General features: G+C 44.9%; 1 protein-coding gene across 1 annotated transcript in view; it reads right to left on the bottom strand.

Moving 5' to 3' along the window:
- Positions 1-2,279: 2,279 nt before the first annotated feature.
- cacna1fb (calcium channel, voltage-dependent, L type, alpha 1F subunit) overlaps positions 2,280-21,969 on the bottom strand; it is a 28,410-nt gene continuing 8,720 nt past the window's right edge. Inside the window, 46 exon segments of the mRNA XM_047340354.1 lie at positions 2,280-4,312; positions 4,387-4,493; positions 4,598-4,660; positions 4,828-5,020; positions 5,123-5,235; positions 5,381-5,517; positions 5,592-5,699; positions 5,796-6,018; positions 6,124-6,184; positions 6,277-6,414; positions 6,521-6,651; positions 6,752-6,853; positions 7,388-7,490; positions 7,608-7,704; positions 8,151-8,278; positions 8,455-8,614; positions 9,136-9,227; positions 9,322-9,387; positions 9,487-9,615; positions 9,999-10,082; positions 10,164-10,274; positions 10,359-10,517; positions 11,130-11,331; positions 11,414-11,560; positions 11,720-11,772; positions 12,163-12,270; positions 12,666-12,753; positions 13,214-13,320; positions 13,416-13,475; positions 14,593-14,722; positions 15,511-15,613; positions 15,725-15,785; positions 15,955-16,014; positions 16,124-16,197; positions 16,566-16,686; positions 16,844-17,051; positions 17,259-17,484; positions 17,765-17,925; positions 18,011-18,037; positions 18,438-18,519; positions 18,793-18,867; positions 19,400-19,551; positions 19,650-19,753; positions 19,844-20,040; positions 20,129-20,281; positions 20,361-20,512. Coding sequence (XP_047196310.1) covers positions 4,046-4,312; positions 4,387-4,493; positions 4,598-4,660; positions 4,828-5,020; positions 5,123-5,235; positions 5,381-5,517; positions 5,592-5,699; positions 5,796-6,018; positions 6,124-6,184; positions 6,277-6,414; positions 6,521-6,651; positions 6,752-6,853; positions 7,388-7,490; positions 7,608-7,704; positions 8,151-8,278; positions 8,455-8,614; positions 9,136-9,227; positions 9,322-9,387; positions 9,487-9,615; positions 9,999-10,082; positions 10,164-10,274; positions 10,359-10,517; positions 11,130-11,331; positions 11,414-11,560; positions 11,720-11,772; positions 12,163-12,270; positions 12,666-12,753; positions 13,214-13,320; positions 13,416-13,475; positions 14,593-14,722; positions 15,511-15,613; positions 15,725-15,785; positions 15,955-16,014; positions 16,124-16,197; positions 16,566-16,686; positions 16,844-17,051; positions 17,259-17,484; positions 17,765-17,925; positions 18,011-18,037; positions 18,438-18,519; positions 18,793-18,867; positions 19,400-19,551; positions 19,650-19,753; positions 19,844-20,040; positions 20,129-20,281; positions 20,361-20,512 — 5,623 coding nt within the window. The 3' untranslated portion in view covers positions 2,280-4,045.

A 21,969-nucleotide genomic window follows, 5' to 3' on the forward strand; every position in this document is an offset into this window, starting at 1 on the left:
GATGACACTCACCAAATTTGAAGTTGATCTGATAAAAGCTCTAGGAGGAGGTTGTTGAAATACACAACATGTAAAACGACAAAAATTTTCACAAAATCGCACTGTCGGTGTTCGGGCCCTAATAATAACATACAAAATAATTATATGCGTCTATATTTTTCTCCTTAAATAAAAATGTTTATGAGCAGTTACAGTCCTTCAGGTTTGTTTGAGGCTTTTAATGTTTAATGACTTTTAAGAGTTTTGTAGCTGCCATCAGAGTCAGTTACAGCAAAAGTTCATTGAAGAACTTTTGTTTGATGTAAAATCATTTAGGTTGATAAAGAATAATTTTGTTGAGCATCTTGAATATTTAAGAATATAAATAAGAACATTTTTCTTATGCAGTGTTTTTATAGCAGAACATCATATCAGGAAAAAGAAAAGACTTTAGACTTTAGATTAATAACTTTATTGTCCCTTGGGGGAAATTAGTTTTGAGTCATTTCAGCACAATCGACACCGAAGGACACATTTCATCATCACAGGAAACAACATGTACAGACGAGAGCAGGGATGTAACCCAGGTTGTAATTTAAGAAATGAAATGCAGATGTGTACACATGTATTCCCGTGTGTTGAAATCTCGAGATAGTATGAGTTCCTGTAACAGGTGAAGCTCATCACTCAGGTGAATGGAGGAGCTCAGGGGGAGGAGCTAACACCAATATTTCATTTCAACAAGTTTGACACATGAAGGAACTGAGTGTGTTTCACACTGACTCACGGATTCCTTCCTGTTCAAAGTGATTTCCTCTGGGAGGAAAACTCGGTGAATTGGTGAGTTAGCTCTTCCTGTTAGCGTTAGCAGTGATGTGTTGACTCCATTGTTCCAGTGTGTTGTTGCTTTGTCAGCTCATTAACGGAGCTGCTGTTAGCCACAGGGCCGAGAGGCAAAGAAACACGTGTTTCACTGCTCTGAAGTGCACAACGTTCACATCTTTATTGTTTACATGGATTCGTCTCATGACATTTCGTCACATTACAGGAACCATGTCATGTGAAATATCAGTATTATATTTATTATGTGATGTTGCAGAGTATTTTTGTGTTAGACAATCACACAACAAACCAATGGTTGTTAAGAGAGTTTCTGTTTGTGCTTATACAGGCCAGGTTTTTATGGAGCCCTGATCTTTGGATGGGAAGCTTCTGAATGGATGAAACCACACTGAACCTCCAGCAGCACACTTCTCCATAGCCACCTGTTCCTGCCAAGGCGGTAGGAAGTAACCCTCCTTTCTGCTTCTGACTCTGATGCATTTAAAGGTTGTTTGCCAGCCGCCATTGAGAAGCAGCAGAAGAAGAGGAATAACTGTCTGTAAGGATTAATGTGAACAGCTGGAAGTTTCTGTTCTTCCCTTGAATTAACGCAGCCAATGAGGAATGAACGATTTTCTGTTATATGTGTTTGTAGAGCGACAGGATGTGTTTTATACGTTATCTTGAAATTTAATAGCTTATATTCTTATGTGAACTTTATTTAGTAATTTTAGTATGATTTAAATAAAGTTTTATATTGACTAAGAGATTTTGTCGTTTGTTTTGTTGTATCTGATACAAAACAAAACATAAACAACTTAAACAACAGTTATATAAAATGGAGTTTATATAGCAGAAGTGAGTTTTCACTCTGTGACGTTGATCAGAGCCTCAGGCAGACAGACACACACACACACACACACACACACACACAGATGTGTCGAATCAGTCCAGATGTTGAACCCTGCTAATTAAACTCCTACAGTGACTTCAGTCAGACGATAAAATATTCAGTTGTTCTGCTTCAGTTCCTCATTGTCTGTTTTTCTTCAACTGAGAAAATATTTTTAATGGCAAACTCCACACCTTCCTTTTCAGACTGTCTTTAATTTAATTTGATTTAATTTATCCGTTTGATTATTTCCTCGTCTTAGAATGTTTTTAGATCTTCTTTAAATATTCGGTTATTTACTTATTTATTTTCTCAGTGTTTGTTTCCGAGTTGATACTCGTTTAATCTCTGGTTTTACGAATTCCTCTTTAGTGTCTAACCATTATTTTATTTTTATCCTTCTCACATCTTTCATAACTTTTTTTTAATCATTTTATCTTTACACATTTTATCATTCTTTGTTTTCCTGCCTTTGGTGTTTCTTTTTGCTTTTATTCTGTTAAGGCCACTTTATGTTACATCGTCTGATCAATTGATTCATGAAGAAATTGCAGTATAATGTTTTACAGATGGAACAAAACTAATGTTGGTTGAAAGGAGACAAACTGCCGCTTGTTCTCTGTCTTTATTTGAGGTAAAGAAGGTTTCAGACGGAGCTGCGTCTCAGCCGAACACGTCTCCACATCTGAGGATTTTATCCAGACGTCAAAATGAAAAGCCCTTAACTGTTAAAACTGTTCAAACTGCTGGAAACTGTTCAAACTGCTGGAAAGAAAAACTATAAGTCTGATGGGACCATAATTTCAGACAAAAACACCAGTGAATTGTCAGCTGTCGAGAATAAACTAATAAAAATCGTCTCTCTCAGAAAGAATAAAAAAATATCAAACATTTAAAAAAAGAAAACACGTGGAACAGACACTGAGTTTCTTACGTCGAGTAGAAAAAACAACAAGAGACAAAAAAAGGCTTTTCACTTCATCGTCCGTCAGTGATGAGGATGAATGTTCATATTAAAGTCTAAGAAGTATTCAACACATCATTCAACAGTGGTGAAATAAAACCACACGTGACCGAATCACACGTCTGAACACGGATCCTTCAGTTCGGACCCGATTCAAACCACACAGAGGATCTACTGTTGACTTTCATCTGAGTTTCACATCGGTGACATGATGCTGCTGCAAATGAACTCTAATAAAACTGATCGTTAACAGAAAAATAATCTTTTACTGCAAGAAAATAAGAAATGAATCGGTTGTTTGTTAAAATCCAGAAGAAAAACAGAGGAAAGAAGAAACATGTCTGATTTAAACTTCAGCTGAAAGTCAAGAGTCAAACTAACGAGCAAATTAAATCTGTTTAAAATTTACATCAGGAAACTTTTTAATACCACTATGAAATGAAATGGATAATACATTTGCATAAACATTAAGAAAAAGCATCTGTGAATCAATTTAAATTCTTCTCTTCATTTCAAGTCAAGTCTTATCTTTATGTACAAATGTTAACAAAGTTCAAAAACCTCATTCAAAGTTTTATAAAATTACAGAACAACCTGGAAAACCAAACAACGCACAACAGCAGAAGTGCATTGTGGGTATACATCAGCGGTTTGATTGACGTCCTGGCCCCCGGCCCCCCGGGGCCCCGGGGCCCCTCAGGCTCCTGTTCAGTGATCCTTAGTGTCAAACTACAAAATCTCCACAGGAAGTGTCGCCGACATGTCTTTTATCTTTTCCTTTACTGTCCTCTTCATCTCCATTCACTATTTGTATTCTTCCTTTCCCTTCTTCCTCCATTTATCTTTCTTACTCTCTTTCTTCTGACTTAGATTTATCTTTTCTCTCTTTCTTCCCTCTTCATCGTGATTTTTCCCTTCTTTCCTATTTTGCTGAATCTTCTTTCTCTCATCTCCTCTTTCTCCTTCTTCATCCTTCCTTCATTACTTTAAATTTGTTCCTTTTTGTTTTTATTTTGTTCTTCCTGACTTCTTTATTGTTCCTACTTTCTGTTTCTTCATCCTTCTATTTCCTCGGCTTTGTTTTTCTTCTGTTCTTTAAGTTTTCTTTCATCCATTCTTCTGCACCCCTCCCTCCTTAGTTCCTTCCATCCTTCTTTTTCCCTTCTTCTCCTCCCTCCATCACTTTCCCTTTTTATTACCTTCTTCCTCTTCCACTTTGACCTTTAACCCCTCAAACTCACACAATTTGGCTTTTGGCAGTTTTAATTAAACCCCACCCCTTTCTCTCTCATCTCTTCTGATTGGTCAAATCTCTGTCAAACAAACCCAGACAGGCTACAGATGTCCCGCCTCTCTCAGTCCTATTTAGCCCTGATTGGTCCAGAAGTTCAAAATGATGTCACACAGGTCATCTCGTCAGCCAGTTCATCCTCATCGCGCCCCGTTCTGATTGGCTCCTCGTCGCTGTAGAGAGCAGCGGGGTCGGTGGCGGGGGTGTTGCTAAGTAAACTGTGGCTCGCCGAGCCAAGCAGGTCGCTGGCAGCGGACTCCATCTCGTCCACCGTCATGTGACATGCATCTGCGATCTCTCGCTTTGCAAACGCCACGAACTTAGGATCCCGAGCGTAAAGACCGAGACCCTCAGAGATCAGAACCTGACGAGGGAAGAAAGAATCAGTGACACAATCACAGATCAATATCAGATTGATACAACCGATCCACATCTCACCGCCTCGACCAGACTGTCGGCCGATCCTCGCTTCTCCGTGAACTGAGCTCCGAGCTGAGAGGGAACTCTGAGCGTGGTGTAGGCTCTGTACGGCGGCGGCGGCGGCGCTGAGGGAGAACAGAGTCACGTTCATGTAACCTTCCGAACAAGAGCACTTCACATCTCGGGCCAAGAGAGAGGAATGGAGTGTTTGTTTGTTCGTCCTTCCTACCTGATGTCCCTGCAGGGCCACTGTACCACACCGGTCTGGGTTCTGCTCCTGTCACACTGACCCCTGGTGGACGAAAGACGACAACAAACCTGCTGAGCTTGCGTCACGCTTGCTGAGCAACAGCAGCACCACGACAACACGACTGTGGAGCGTCAGTAGCTGACCTGTTAGCATAGAAGCTACAAACGTGTCATATGATGCAGTTAAAGACGTGAAAACAGCTTCCTCACCTCTTCCTGCTTCTCCCTTCGTCCTTTCCCCCCCTGGTCCTCCCCCCCCCCAGGGCGGACTGCCTTCCTCCTCAACCAGGATGAGAGGAGCGTAGAGGAGGCGTCCACGGCGAGGACACGGGTTCGCCCAGGATGTCGAGGAGGCCGGCATGGGGCGGCCGGAAGATTGATGAGTCTCATAATTGCTGAACGTCTGAGGAGGCAGAGGGGGTGGGGGGGTCTATGTTACTAAAGAGCAAGGCAGGTGCGTGTGTCATACATGATTCACCTGTGGATACACACAGGCTAATGTTACCTGTGTGCGTGTGCGGCGTGGCGGCGAGGTGGGGTGGTAGGTCCCTGGGATGGGCAGGTCGTCACTGCTGCCCTGCCTCCTCAGACACTGGATGTTAAACGACGGTTTCCGACCTGACGAGGGAAAACAAAGCAAACGCACCCGCTCAAATGTGATGATGTCACAGCGATGATGTGAGTTCAAGATGTATAAAGATATAAATAATGAAGTCACAGTATGTTTTTAGGAAGCAGGGAGGGTTGTGGGATATCCTCTCACCTGTAGGTGTAGCAGGAAGTAGGCGTCTCCGTGTGGTCCTCCTCTCCTCGTTGTATCCGTTACCGTAGCTATTGTTGGTGTCGGGGGCGTGTCCATCGTAGTGGTCTCTGTACATTCGAGGATCGTCAGGGTAATGTCTGAAAAACACAGGTTTTAACATACAAGCACACACACACACACACACAGACACACAAACACACACACGGGTCACCTGTCTCTGGAAGTGATGCTGTCGTTGTCTTCGTCTCTGCTGTAGTAACCTTGCTCTCCGTACGTCTCTGTGTCCCCGTTCCTCCAGTATCTGTCCCGGGAGTCCCTCCTGCCAAAAACAAAGAGCGTGATTGGCTGAGGCACCTGTCAATCAAGACTGGAAGCCCAACAGCCTCCTCCATGTGTCAGTGGCGTGTGGACCTACCTTCCATGTTTGTAGTATGACGGTCTCTTGTGGGCGCGGTCCAGGATTCCATTCTTCTCTGATGGGCGTCGCTGATGATGATGATTGACAGATGACCTCATGTTGTCTCCACGGTGAAGATTTTCGTCGTGGTCGCTGCCATTTGGCATCTTAGTGAGAGAACCGACCCGGTGGATCAGACCCCCATTAGACACACCCACGTCTCCAACAACACCGCCAGGACCTGCAGACGAACGACACTGGTGAGTCGCTATGGAGACTGTTGATGTGAACTAACATGATGAGGTCACATGATGAGGTCACATGAGATCGGGGCGTTGTTTTTTACCTGTGGGCGTGGCCAGGGTGGAGCCTCGCCGATCTCTCTCTGGTCCAAATCCGTTTTCACCCTGCGAGGACACAGACAAGAGAATCAGATTGTGACCTTTGACCTCACGTTAAAGGTCAGAGGTCATGTATGTGGGGGCGTGTTCATAAAGACCTTGTAAGCAGTGTTCTCCTCCAGCTCCTCATCCTCCATCATGACGTCCTCCTCCTCATCCTCGTCCAGGTCCTCGTTCAGAGCCAGACGCATCTCTGGACCCAGATCCTGGAGCGTCTTCAGACCGGCTTTACACAGCTACACACACACACACACAGACACACACACACACACACACACAGAGTGAGTCCGAGGTAATTGACTGTACAGACAGACAGGTATAGAAGGACAGACACAGACAGACCTGTATAGCAGACGGGTTGGTGGCGTCAGGCTCTCCGGTCAAATCTCCTTTCTCCTTCCTCTTCCTGAACTTCCTGAAATAATCCTGGATCAGAAACGTGGCGTAAAACTTTCCAACGGTAACTTCCTCATCTGCAGAGACATGAGACAAGACATTGGTGCTGAGCAGTACGAGTCTTGTGGTCAGCAGTGGTACTGCGACTCTCTATCAAACTACCAGGATTAATAATACCTTCATGTGGTGGAATCACTTCGTCCAGTAGTTTTGGTTTCATTCTCTTCCAGATCTTCTTGATAATCCCCCTCAGCTCCTCGTTCTCCTGCTCAGGGTTACCTAGCAACAGCACACAGTGGGAGTGTTCGGATAAAAACGATGACACTATCGAGCAGGACTCAGACGTACGTTTTTGAGGTTTCAACAGAACCACTACTTGTCATTTTTAACGGAGGTGCTAGCTGATCAGGTCACGTTAATGTGAAAGAGGAGGCGGAGTCAGCTGGTGGTCATTTGGTTGTGGCAGCTAGCATGGTACGTTAGCATGAAAGACGGTTTAATGGTGTGTCCTGAGCATGGACCTGTGACGACCAGCACCAAGCGTCAGGCACGTCCAGCGTCAAGTGTTAATGCATCGTATACGTGTGGGTCCAGCATCTTCAACACAGAACTTTAATCAGCTGTGAGGATAAAACCTTCTGGACGTGAACGTTAACACAACTTTATTTTCCCACCAGGAGCAGAATGTTTGCTCCGACCTGTGAACGAATCAGCATCTAATTGGTCGACTGTGGTTTGATAGATTGGGACGAGTGGAATGAAGCAGAGGGAGTTGGAGGTCGTGTTGTCATGACGTCCACAGGTTTCAGTTACCTTCAGTCTTGATCTTGAGCGCCGTGCGAACCAGAGCGAAGAGCGTAGCGTTAAAGGTCACCATCCCGTCAGCGTTCAGAGGCATGTTCATCGCTACCAGACGCTGACGGACAGGAAGAGTAATATGAGGTTAACAGGAAACTTCTGGCAGTGACTGAGACTCAAACAGGCAGAGGCCCTGAGGGACACCAGCAATAAAACATGTGTGTGACAGCTGTACCTTACAGGCCACTCTGTGAGGACACAACTTCCCAAACCCCAGAGGAGGCTGAATCCTCCTGAGCAGAGCCACAACGTCCAGGTGTTTGATTCGACCTCTGACGGAAGAGAAGACGATACGATCAACGATAACACAACAATAATTCAATTAGACACAGCAAAGTGTCGGCTGAGACACAACGTCCACCTGAACCTTCACGTTGGAACAAAACCTGCTGGAAACTGCTAAAACTACCAACAGGCAGGAACAGGTTCAGTGTAACTGATGGTTTGAACCTGAGGAGGGCGCTCAAGACGCACTGAAATTAGTCGTTGCTCTCGTTGTCTCGTTAAAACTGTTGGAAGATCGTCCTTTGATCCTGATCAGTTCCTCCACTGAGCTTTCATTTCTTAAAACCTGGAGGAGGTTATGTTTTCTTCTGCGTTTGTTTGTTTGGTTGCAAGATTACACAAAAACTACTACAGGAAGAATGTTGGTGTGGATCCGGATCAGACATGATAATCCTAATGTGGTTTCATAAGGCGTCATAAGCGTGTGTCATACTTGGCCTCAGGGTCGTACTCAGACCAGATCCTCTTAAACTCGTCCAGATGATGAGGTCCCAGAATCGACCAATCACGTGTCAGATAGTCAAAATTGTCCATGATGACGGCGACAAAAAGGTTGATAATCTAAACGAGAGAAAAACATACATAGTTTAAATATATATATATAGTAGGGCTGTCAAAATTAACGCGGGATGATACATTTTTTTTGCGCATTAACACATGCGCAGAATGAGCCGCTCCATGTACCCCCCCACTCAGTGTGTATATATATATATATATATATATATGCAGTATCTGACCAGGAAAGCACAGAGCATGAAGAAGCTGATGAAGTAAACGATGGCGAAGTTGCTGCCGCAGCTGAATTCTTCTCCTGGTTCGTAGTCTGACTCGGGGTCACAGCGTTTTCCTGGAAGACTCGCCAACATGATCTCCTGCCACGCCTCACCTGTCGCACACCTGGACACACACACACACACACACACACACACACACACACACACACACACACACACACACACACACACACACACACACACACACGACACATACAACAACGTCAGGAAGAGGATGATGAAGAGGAGAATGATGAATATGAAGATGAAGAGGAGGATCTGACCTGAAGAAGAGGATGAAGATGGTGATGAACATGAGGATGAAGATAAAGAGGAGGATCTGACTTGAAGAGGAGAAGGACGATGATGAACATGAAGATTAAGGTGATTAAGAGTGATTGATGATGATGATTAAGGGTAGGAGGAGGATAATGTAGATGATGAGGAGGAGGATCTGACCTGAAGAGGAGCATGAAGATGATGATGAATGTGATGAAGATGATGAAGAGTGCATTAAGAGTAGGAGGAGGATAATGGAGATGATGAGGAGGAGGATCTGACCTAAAGAGGAGGAGCATGAAGATGATGAAGAGTGCATTAAGAGTAGGAGGAGGATAATGGAGATGATGAAGAGGAGGATCTGACCTGAAGAGGAGGAGAACAGCCTGAGGAAACGTCTGGAAGTTGTTGTTCCTGTTGATCTGAGTGTGATCCTGCATCGCCACCTTTCCAAACGTCTGAAGGAGGAAAAGACGATGACGTCACACGATGACATCATCAGACTGTCGCTGACATCACTGATGACTCATCCAGGTCAGGGTTAGAACTCACCTGCATGCCGATGACGGCGTAGATGAAGAAGATCATGGCGATGAGCAGAGCGACATATGGCAGCGCCTGAACACAGAGGAGGAGGAGGTTAGACGCTCTGATGACACTGAACCCTGAAGCAAGGCAGCAACCATACGACCCTCCTTGTTAGCCCCGCCCCCTGACCTGCAGTGATTTGATGAACGTCCAGAGCAGCGTACGAATCCCTTCCCCTTTACTCAGCAGCTTGACCAATCGCATGACTCGAAACAGCCTGAAGAAGGTGATGGACACACGAGAGCTGTCCTCTCCACTCTGAGAGCCAATCAGAGGACAGTTCAGTCAGGACGACATGTGATCAGGTTGATTAAGAAAAAACAGGGAGATAAAAAATACACGAGCTAAATTTCTTCTCTTCTTTTATATGATCATATAACACAAATATATAAATTCTATATTATTTCACTTACAGTTGTTCTTCACAGAAACAGCAGAGGGCAGCACACACGTTACATTAACCCTCATTTACCTTTAATCAGATGTTACATGTATATATGTACAGTACGTGTGAGTATATATATTTTTATAAACGCACACACGTATATATACATTATGAATATACTGTTCATGAATGTCTGTATTGTCCATCATGTGGTGAAACAACATTAAACGTAAGGGTCACAGGTTTCATCACTCACACTGAACTCCGTGACCACGATGTCGACCACGCTGCCGACCACGATGAGAGCATCGAATGAGTTCCAGGCGTCGATGAAATAATGCTGTGAGAGAGAGAGAGTCACGTTCAGCGACAGGAAGTGGAAACATGAAGAGGACGCTGCAGGTGCGTTTGATTTTCTCACCCTGAGTCTGAGAGCGAGCAGCTTCAGCAGCATCTCCGCAGTGAAGAGTCCAGTGAACACCATGTTCAGGATGTCCATGATGTGGCTGAACCTTTTGGACTGTTCATAGTGCTGTACAACACAGACACACAATTACTGACACACTTCGGCACACAACACACCACAGACCCTAGCAGCGGCAGCAGCGTGACTCACCTGAACAGCCAGCGTGACGGTGTTGAGCAGGATGAGGACGAACATCACGTACTCAAACCATGTCGAGTTGATGATCGACCAAAATTTATACTGGACCGGATTCTTGGGGATGTAGAGTTTGAGAGGCTGAGCCTTCAGAGCGTATTCCACACACTGACGCTGCAGTGACAGACACAGACAGTTACTCACAGTTACTCACAGTTACCTACACTTAAGGAACGGATGTCATTTAACTTCCTTCAGCTAAATTCTAACAAAACAGAAATAATAATCTTGGGTCCCGATCAGCGAGCAACTACCATTTCTCTGTCCCCTGGCAACAATATAAAAACAACTAAAACAGATATAATTGAGATCATTAAATCCTCCCTCTTCCACCAATGAAATATTTCCAAATTAAATCAGTTCTATCTCTCCCTGACCCAGAAAAGCTCATACACGCCTTTGTCTTTTCCCGTCTGGACTATTGCAAAACACTTTATACATTAGTCAAACCTCAGGAACTCGTTTGCAGCTGTTCGTATTTTAACTAAAATAAACCGTAGGTCTCACAATCCTTGCATCCCTTCACTGGCTGCTAGTTAAACTCAGGATTGATTTTAAGATTCTTTTAATAACTTTTAAAGCTCAACATAGGACAGCTTCTGTTGGTTTCTCTAATATGTCTCGAATACCTTTTATTTCATTCATTCGTATGTATTTTGTGAAGCACTTTGTAACCTCGTTTAGATAAGAGCTATACACGTCACAGTGAGAGACAGGTGAGTTTACCTGGTTCTTGTCAAGCTCACAGTTCTTGTACTCCTGCTCTCCCTGCTCTCTGAATGTGATGATGACGAAACCTACGAAGATGTTCATCATGAAGAAGGCGATTATGATGATGTAGACGATGAAGAAGATGGAGATCTCCACGCGGTAGTTATAGATGGGACCAGAGTTCTCCCCGTTAGCATCGATGGCCTTGTACAGCAGTCTGCAGAGGAGTGGGCGGGGTTAACATGTGACGGTCACTACAAACACTGGTGACAATAAAGTTATTTTGAAGGAGCACTCACGCTGGCCAGCCCTCGAAGGTGGAGACGGTGAAGAGCGCCATCATCCCCATCAACACGTTATCAAAGTTGAAGTCACTGTTCTGCCACAGACGCACTCGGACCATCGGGTGACTCACGTCTCCGTCTTTATACACAACAAACGTCCCTCTGAGAGACACACACACACACACACACACACACACACACACACACACACACACACACACACACACACACACACACACACACACACACACACACACACACACACGTTAGATGTCAGAGCTTCAGACTGAAGTCAGTTTCACTCGTGTAGAATCTACCTACTTGCACTGATCAGGTGTGTGTTTGGCTTCGTCCGTACAGCGATAAAATTTACCCTGAAACAAAAACAGGAAACATGTGACTCATTTAACCAATCAGAGCTCTGCCAGTCACCTGATGTGTAACTGATGAGGTCACTGAGTCTGAGTGACTGTAAATAAAGATGGACGACGTGTGTCCACTTCCTCTACAAAACTAAAGCCATATTATCTTGGATAAGAATGCTGCCATCTTTTGGGGTGACATCATTTAAAGTCTTACTTGATTTTTATTAGTTTGGTCCATTTCTTATTTGTTAACATGCAGGAGGTGGGGTTTATGACCTACACCGCAGCCGGCCACCAGGGGGTGAATGAGACACTTTGGCTTCACTTTTGGGAGCCGTCATGTCGTCCGTCTTTATTTTCAGTCTATGGTTGAGTGTAAACACCAGAGACGTGAACAACCTTGAACAGCTGAACTCCGATGCAGGCGAACATGAACTGAAGCAGAGTCGTGACGATCATGATGTTTCCGATCGTCTTGATGGCCACAAACACACACTGGACCACGTGCTGCAACACACACACAAAATTGTCAGAACTCTCCGACACAATGTCTTCACACGTCAGTTTACTGATAACTAGTGAACTAACTCATCAAACAGCTTCCACTGCTAATTCTGATGCCAAACTAATCAACTAATAGATTATATAGTTTCAGCTGAGAGTGAGGAGATGAGGAGGACAAAGATTTGGGATGAAGCTCAGAGATAAAGCTTTGGGACATGGATCAGCCACGACGAACTCTGATGTATCTGACATTAAGTTGTTCTTGTCTCTAAACTTCCACATGGTTAACGAACAGGCTTGATAGAGATCCACATCCCAGCTGATCCGGGTCATCTGCTCGTCTCCCCCGGTCCCTCCCTGTCCCGGCTACATGATGCTGTCTGACAGTGTGGAGCTACCTTGAGGCCTTTGGCTCTGTTGATGGCTCTCAGAGGTCGCAGCACCCTGAGGACTCTGAGGATCTTCACCACCGAGATGGCACTGGAGCTGCAGACACAAGCACACGGTGGGTCAGTCGACTGTTCTCTGCCTGCAGGGGGCAGCACTCACTCACGATACTGACTGATAATGATCTGCTTCCTCTCATCTTCTAATCCATCAGTCTGAGCTCAAGCTTTAGCTGTCGATTGTATCTGTGGTTTGACATTTGTTTCAAGGTCAAATCAGGAATTTTCAACAGATTCATAAAGTTCAATTCATCCAAACGAAGAAGAAACTGAATCTAAAATTTGAAACTGATCAGCAGCAACAGAAAGAAACCGAACAACTTGAAAATATTAATATATTCATGTTAGAGCAGGTTTTAAATATATTAACATCTTCTCTCGATGTTTTTAACCTGATATTGATCAAGTCAGCTGTTTAAATAGAACAAGAAATGACAGAAACTGGTGCTGTGTCCACTTGTTGATGTGATTGTTAGAGTGAATCAGATTCTGATACTGACTGAAGGAAGAAGGAGACGAGTGAGACGCTGACGACCAGTAGATCCAACAAGTTGAACCAGTTCCTGCAGAAGGAGCCCTGATGGAGGAACGCTCCGTGGACCGTCATCTGCAGCACAGACACAAGGTGTTAGCATCAAATGAAGACTGGAGGAAACAACATGAGCGATTTCATCCGAACTGAAGGTGGTGTTTTGATTTTACCTTTAACAGGATCTCTACAGTGAAGATGGAGGTGAAGGCGTAGTCCGCATAACCCAGAATCTAGAAACACAAACACACACTGAGTGCAGAGGCAGAAAACAAACTCTGGTCCAGGTTATTACATTTAATAGGTTTTCATTATTCCAGCATTAAAACAAAGAGATATCCCAGAATATTTCCTTTGAATTCAGAGCAGTGCTGGAATTGGATGGTTTGTTCAGGAGATGTTAAAGACAAGTGTTTGGACCAAAGAGCTGAACAGGTGGACGTCGCCATCTTCAGCTTCTTATACAAAGCCACTGTTTTGATTTAAGATTTACTTTACAAAACTGATCAAGTCCCAATTCAAGGACCCACAACAGTCAAGTTAAGTCAAGATTAATAAGTCAAGCTTCATTATCATCCATCCATCATCTATAGCCCTTATCCTCTGAAGGTCGCGGGGGGACAAATAAATCACAAGTTGAGACACAAGTCAAACCAGGTAAAAGTTAAAATAGTTTGTAGTTTCTCAGGATCCTGAACATCTGACTGCTTCTGTTTCTTTCCTGAACAAAGTTTCTGGAAATGAGGGAAATTATAGACAAAACTAAGTTAGTATGAAGACAGGGTTAGTGTGTGTGCGTACAGACGTGTGTTGATTGTATGTTAGAAGTCGTTTCCTTCATCAGCTGCTGCTAATTGCTATGTCTTGCATGAAGACAGCTGCTGCACTGAGTGTGTGTGTGTGTGTGTGTGTGTGTGTGTGTGTGTGTGTGTGTGTGTGTGTGTGTGTGTGTGTGTGTGTGCGAGAGAGAACTGGTGATTTTCTCTTTCCCTGTGTTTCCATGCGTTTTCCTCTTTAACCCGGTTAGTCACTGACCCACTTCTGCTGTGTAATCTACTGAAGCCCCGCCCCAGCTCAAACCACCAAGGCGTGTTGATGACATCATGAGCGACCTGGCTGAGCCACGCTCGGCTCTGATTGGCTCCGAGTCTCAAATAAGATTCTCCCACAAGCCCCCAGACACCGATGCTAACTCGGGTTTGACTTTCAATGTTAGCTTAGCATCAATGCTAGTTTTTGAATTACATTTGATGATAACTTCATAGATTAAACTTGTGCTGCACGGACACGACACCAGCATCATGTTTGTGTCTGTCGCTCATTAAAACCATAAAATCTGTGTTGACTCACGTTGTTCCTGAAGGAGTGGGCTCTGATTGGATCCTCAGCAGCCAATGAGCAGCTGCTGAGGATGATGAAGACGAGGATGAGGTTGGTGAAGATGTGGTGATGGATCAGAGTGTGACAGGCCACACGGATACTGGAGACAGAGACAGAGACAGAGACAGAGAGAGACATCACACAGCTGCTAAAATCCTCCATCAGTCTGTAAAAGCATCATGGGAGCTGTAGTTGTTCAACACTAACAAAGATTCATCTAATGCAGAAACTGAAGAAGAGACGGTTGTGGAACAAAGACGAGAAGATCTACACTGATCGGGAATATAGAGAATACTGCCCCTTTCATTCCTATTCGTACATACGAAGAGACGTCAGTTTCAAATGATGTAACCGTTACTGTCCACATATGTCCATGTGTCCTTTAGCATGTGGACAGTGGAGGAGGTTGTGATAATGCCACACGTTGTAAACGACGGTTTGTCTGTGAGGTCATTAAATACATCACTACATGTGGACGGTGAATTCATATCACCAATATAACTAATGAGAGAACCTGACGACGATCGTGAGGTCTTTGTGAACGATGGTTGTCTCGGCTACACTGCTCCCAGTGGTACTGCTCAGTTTCATCTGTTTAGTCCGTATCCGTAAACTTTCAGAAGACGTAAACAACTGCAGACGCAAAGAATGCAGAGTTTCCTTTGAGCATAAATGAGCTTTAATCGCTCGAACACGGAGCCAAACAGATTTGATCCTCACACGTGGCTGCAGAGGGCGCTAGAAGAACCAGATTTTATCTTTTAGAGAACTGTTTGAATTTCATATATAAAAACACAAAGAAATGATTGACCTCTTTTGCATAAAACTTAAGTTTTGGGTTACTCAGTTACAGGAGGCAGAACTCGTCCATGTCGTAAATAGACTTACGGGTTCGTGTTGCTGAGGCAGAAGAACGCACTGCCTTCTGGGATGGGAAGGACCTTCTCCTTAGGTGGAGCAAGGTCGGCCATCTTTAACTGGACCCCCGCATCTGACGAGCAGGGAGGAGGAAATGTATAAATATCTTGTGTACATCATGTACATCATCATGTACATCATCATGTATATCATCATGCATATCATGACTGAAATAGGAACTGACCGTCTTGTCCTTCAGGAGGCTCCTCTTCCTCCTCATACTCGGTGTCTTCATCAATGTCCACCTGCAGTAAACATGGAAGAACCAATCACATCCTTGGTATTTTGATCATAATCTGGTTAAAGTGTGTCAGAACAAACAGGCTATAGAGAAACAGACATATAAACAATTAAACCAGATTCCTCAGAACTGCACTTAAGTAAATGTACTTAGTTACTTTGCTTATTACAAACCTTCACTTCTTCGTCTTCGACCTCCTCCTCCTCCTCCTCCTCCCCTCCCCGCCCCTCCTCCTCCTCCTTCACTCCCTCCTTCTTCTTACTGCAGGAAAAACAGGACAACAGGAAGTGAACCCCCTCACATCCTCCTTTTTCTTCCTCCCCCGCCTCCCCCCTCCATCACTCACTTCTTGTCGTCTCCGTCTCCTCCGGCCAGGTTGTCCACGGCGATGGCCAAGAAGACGTTCAGCAGGATGTCTGACACACGCTAAGAACATGAAACGCTCAACACTGTGCAGGATAAAGCATCACACACTAGAATCATTTGTTGCACTTGAATGCACCATAGTTCAGACCTAAAATGACAGACACCATCTTTAAAAATAATTTCATTTAATGTCTACTTTGATTTTTTTGTTTAGTCCTTGTCCCATGAGCTAACATGGAGGAGACAAGGTTTATGATCTATACTGCAGCCAGCCACAAGGGGGCGATATAGATGATTTGGCTTCACTTTTGGGAGCATGGTTTATACAGTCAGTGCTGCCTTTGATGGACAGAATGAATGAGTTAAGACCGGATGTTCCTGTGTTCAGAGTCAGTGAACGCCTCACAGTGAAAGATACAGTTTCCACAGATGAAGAGGATGACGAAGTAAACAGAGACGATCATCCCTGGAAACACGGGGCCGCCGTACGCCATGATGCCGTCGTACATGACCATGTTCCAGTCCTCGCCTGTCAGGATCTAAACACACACAGTCAGCGTCAGTGACACGCCTCCTACACGCCTCCTACACGCCTCCTACACGCCTCCTACACGCCTCCTACACACCTCCTACACGCCACATGACCTCAGAATAAAACCAGGATGAAACCACGAGGTGTCAAAGTGGGGGTGTTACCTGGAAGCAGGTGAGCAGCGCCTGCGGGAAGGCGTCAAACGTGCTGCGTTTGGTCTGCGTCTCGTCAAAGTTAAACTTTCCTCCGAACAGCTGCATGCCGAGCAGAGCGAAGATGATGAGGAAGAGGAAGAGGAGGAGCAGCAGGGAGGCGATGGACTTCATCGAGTTCAGTAGGGACGCGACCAGATTGGACAGAGCCGTCCAATGGCTGAGCAGATGTAGAGTGACATATTTTTTTTAGTCATATTTTGGATAAATCATCTTCATCAACACAAAGAGAACATCAACAGTTAATTATAATGAAAACACATTTTTATAAACTCTTTATTTCATTGTATTCATTTGTTTGTTCCCAAATGAGACCGTGACCTGACACTGGATCGTGATGCGTTCAGGTTCCAGTGTGTTTTCTCACCGTGTGACCTTGAAGATCCGCAGGAGGCGGACGCAGCGCAGCACAGAGATCCCCAGAGGAGGCATGATGCCTATCTCCACCAGGATGGTCTCCACGATGCCGCCACACACCACGAAACAGTCGAAGCGGTTAAAGAACGCCACGAAGTAATGAGCCAGACCCAGACTGTACATCTTCAACAGCATCTCCAACGTGAACAGGGACAGCAGCACCTTGTTGGCGATGTCTGCAGAGACAGTTTGATTCATGTGTTCACGTCATCATGTGTTCACGTCATCATGTGTTCACGTCATCATGTGTTCACTTCATCATGTGTTCATGTGTGTTTGTTTGTTTGATGATGTCACCAATTTGATAAAAAATAAAAAAAATACAACAATTTGTCAACGATTTGTAAGTTTTTGTGTGTTTGTGTTTGTGTGTGTGTGTGTGTGTGTGTGTGTGTGTGTGTGTGTGTGTGTGTGTGTGTGTGTGTGTGTGTGTGTTTGCATGCATGTGTGTGTTACCCTGGACTTCTGTCAGCCAGTCAGGTTGGTTGTAGTGCTCGGACGCGCTGAGGGAGGTGTTGAGGAAGACGAGCAGCAGAACCAGCCAATAAAATGTCACTGATTTAACAGCAGTGCGACAGTTTCTGCGACAGACGCGATTCCAGCGACGCAACGTCCGACTGAGAGAGAGGAGAGGGGGCAGTTCAATGAAGTGTGTCGTTCTCTCTCATTATCTCCTGAATGTCTGATGGTCAGTGAACTCACCAGCAGCTGATCTTCATCACCTGGGAGCTGAAACAATAAAAAGTTTAATCAGTTGCCTGACACACATCTGTGGACAGGTGAGAGACGTGTGTCCACATCTGTGCAAACGTAATGTCTTCAAACAGTTTATCTCCAATATTCAGCAGGAAACTGTCAAATATGAAGAGTTTTAAACAGAGTTTGGGGGATTTGTTACAGCGGCAGCTCTTCTGCTTCAGGAAGCAGAGGATCATGGGTAATATCCAGTGTTCGGTTGTTTCAGTTCAGCCCAAAACATAATGTTGCTTTAAAAAACATGCAGCCTCTGAACGTAACATGATCCAGACGTGATTCTGTAAATTAACAACAGTTTGAGAATTAAGGCTATAATGTCAGTGTGCGTGTGTGCGTGTGTGTGTGTGTGTGTGTGTGTGTGTGTGATTGTTACCAGCAGGCCTGACAGCAGTTGGTGTGTTCCTCATCAATGTTTTCAGTGTTTGTAGACGCTGTGTCACTGGCAGGAAGACTTGCTGAGAGACAGACAGACAGACGACAGACACAGACAGACAGACGAAGACAGACAGACAGATAGAGAGAGAGAGAGAGAGACAGGAAGACACACAGACAGGTGTAACTGTTCTTGGTTCACATCAGCTCATTTATCAATTACACCGAGAAACAGGGTCAGAGACAGACCCAGATACAGGGACACACTGAAGGTTTCCTCATTTAGACTGTGTGTGTGTGTGTGTGTGTGTGTGTGTGTGTATGTGTGTGTGTGTGTGTGTGTGTGTGTGTCTCACCGTGTGTGTCATTGGAGTGACTGAACCATCCAAACTTCCCTCTCTTCTTGTCGGACAGGTCGCCCAGAGACGGACCTGAGACACAGGCAGGAAACAGAAATCACAGACACATTCAGCAGACAGTGAAGACACCTCTCCAGAAGACAAACTGTCCACCTGAGTGATCAGTCTCATCAGCCTGGAGGACGTCCACTGTCCAGCACGGGGGATCGAACTCTGCTCGTGTTCCTCCATGAAATAAAAATCTGTTTTTCAACTGATGTCGTCTTTGTTGTTTTAATGAGATGATTGATCTTGTGAAACAACAAGATCTTTTTTTTAATTGAGTCATAATGATTTGCTAAAATTATTTAATAAGTTCATAATTAGATGAACAATAAAATGAGTATTTTTGTCTGATGTATCCGCAGCTCGTTCTGCCTCATTGACTCACTGAGGGACTCATTGTCTCTAATTGGTTCATTAATCGACATCCATTAACTTGATGTTATAATTAACTGAGGGATCGTCTGTCATTCACCTTCCACTGTTTTAACACGTCAAACTGAAGCAACATGACGATAAGACGTCCGACAAGAGAGACACAACCACACCGTCCCCGTCTTACGTGGGTTTCCGTCCTCGTCCAGTTCGTCCATGTCCTCAGCCTGAGTGATCCAGTCCATGTATCCACACAGATCCTCTTCCATCTGCTGCTTCTCGCGCAGCTTCTGAAAATCTCCCCGCGCCTTCGCCTTCTCCCTCTCTTTACTGAACTCTCTGTGAGGGTCACACGTTCAAACGCCACTTATATTTCAAACAGACAGACCAGTGAGTTTCGTCTTCGGAAAATGTTTAAAAGAAATATGGTGACGAACCCGCTGAGGACTCCCAGAACCAGGTTGAGAACGAAGAACGAGCCGAAAATCACCAGACTGACAAAATAAACCCAGGGCAGCTCAAACCCGATGGCGTCGTTCATCTGCACAGACAGGAAAGAAGAGGAAGTGAGAACGTGACGCTGAGACGCAGGTTTGACTTATTTGCTAAAATAAATGTTAGTTAGTTTTACCCAGTACAGCACGTCGGTCCATCCCTCCATTGTGATGCACTGGAACACGGTCAACATGGCAAAGAAGAAGTTGTCAAAGTTGGTGATTCCTCCATTGGGACCGTCCCACCTCCCTCGACACTCTGTGCCGTTAATTGCGCACTGACGGCCGTGACCGGCAAACGCACACGGCACCGGGTCGTCCTCCACGTAGTTATCTGGAAAATGATCAACCAATATTTATTCAGTTCTATCTGCACAGGTGTGAACTCAGATGTGTGTGTGTGTGTGTGTGTGTGTGTGTACCTGCTCCCATGTAGTAGCAGGTCCGATGCATGCGTCCGATGAAGAGCTCCAGGCCAATGATGGCGTAGATGATGATGACGAAGAGAACCAGCAGAGCGATGTGAAGCAGAGGAACCATCGCCTTCATGATGGAGTTCAACACGATCTGCAGACCTGACAGACACACAAAGATAAACAGGTGTACAAATACACAAAACACACACAGACAGACCCTCCGATCCAGCAGACTCACTGGGGACTCCAGAGACCAGCCTCAGGGGCCTCAGGACCCTGAAGGCTCTCAGAGCTTTGACATCCAGACCTCCAGGTTTCCCCGGCACGTGGTGAGTGGTCGCCTGCTCGCCAGACTTATGAGTCATTGTCTCCAGGACGACGCTGAACAATCTGCAAAAACAACAGAAGAAGAAAAGGATTTACAGAAATGATCCAGCTCATCAAACAGAGCCGTGTTTCGTATCATCTGCAAAACTGTGGAAATGAATATTATGGTTGTGAATCTGTATTTTTGCTGCTGCCTGTCAGGGGCCTGGTCACAGTGGAAACACACTATGAAGAATCCACATTGATTTTAGAAAGTTTGGACAGTAAGAAACAACTGCTACTGGATGACGTCAAATCGAGAGTAACTGTAGCCACATAGTTACTAAAGCCTACGTCATTACTACTGCAGATAGGATAATAATGTCTGCACACAAATCTGATCATTGGAAAATAACAGTGTGGACAGTCTGTGTGGAAGATCTGACTCTCAGTGAGTTCTGGATCCACCCTCTGGTCTGATGAAGCACACACAACCACATCATCTGCAAAGAGTAGAGAAGCACAAGCTGCTGAGATGACGTGAAAAGAAATCACTTCATGAGAGGACGCAAAGATATAAACACAAAATAAACCGTCTGACCACACGATTCACAAGAAGCTATGAGAGGCGGAGCTCAGATGTTGCTCAGAGAGAATCTGCACGATGAGCTTGATTTTAAAAACAAACTTTAAATGCTCAAAATCCGGTAGAAGCATGAGCTGAATCAGTTTAGTGAAAACTGATTTCCACCTAATGTTTCCTTAAACTGTAAAAACTCAGCGTCTTAACTGAGACAGTGATTTGATCGTCCCTACAGAGACAAACACAAAGTCAAGAGAGAGACCCTCAGTGTATCATCTATGAATATAAATTGGAAAAGAGAGTACTCAGGCAGCGTTACCATGACAACAGTTTTAATCATCTTTGGCCTGGGGACATTCAGGACGTTCACCACCGTCACGCAGGACGAGCCTCAGGACCTGCAGGACGCACTGTGACCTCAGCGGGTGACGGCTGCTGCTGCTGGTTCTCTGTTTTATATTCTATTTGCTTCCTTTTAATTTGTTCATTTTGAGACGTCACCCATGTTCATATGTTCATGTCGTCTTTTCTCTGACGTTCATTTTTAAGAATTCATCAGTGCAGCAACACATCACATTACAAACTGTTCTGTTTTTAGTAGCTCTTTTGCAGGTTAATAAGGGAGAACCAGAGCTGCATGTTCCTCAAGGAGAACCAGAGCTGTGGGTTCCTGGAGGATAACCAGAGCTGCGGGTTCCTGGAGGAGAACCAGAGCTGTGGGTTCCTGGAGAAGAACCAGAGCTGCATGTTCCTCAAGGAGAACCAGAGCTGTGGGTTCGTGGAGGAGAACCAGAGCTGCATGTTCCTCAAGGAGAACCAGAGCTGTGGGTTCGTGGAGGAGAACCAGAGCTGTGGGTTCCTGGAGGAGAACCAGAGCTGCATGTTCCTCAAGGAGAACCAGAGCTGTATGTTCCTCAAGGAGAACCAGAGCTGCATGTTCCTCAAGGAGAACCAGAGC

This window comes from Hippoglossus stenolepis, chromosome 6 (genome assembly GCF_022539355.2).
Source record: "Hippoglossus stenolepis isolate QCI-W04-F060 chromosome 6, HSTE1.2, whole genome shotgun sequence".
Classification (NCBI taxonomy): Eukaryota; Metazoa; Chordata; class Actinopteri; order Pleuronectiformes; family Pleuronectidae; genus Hippoglossus; species Hippoglossus stenolepis.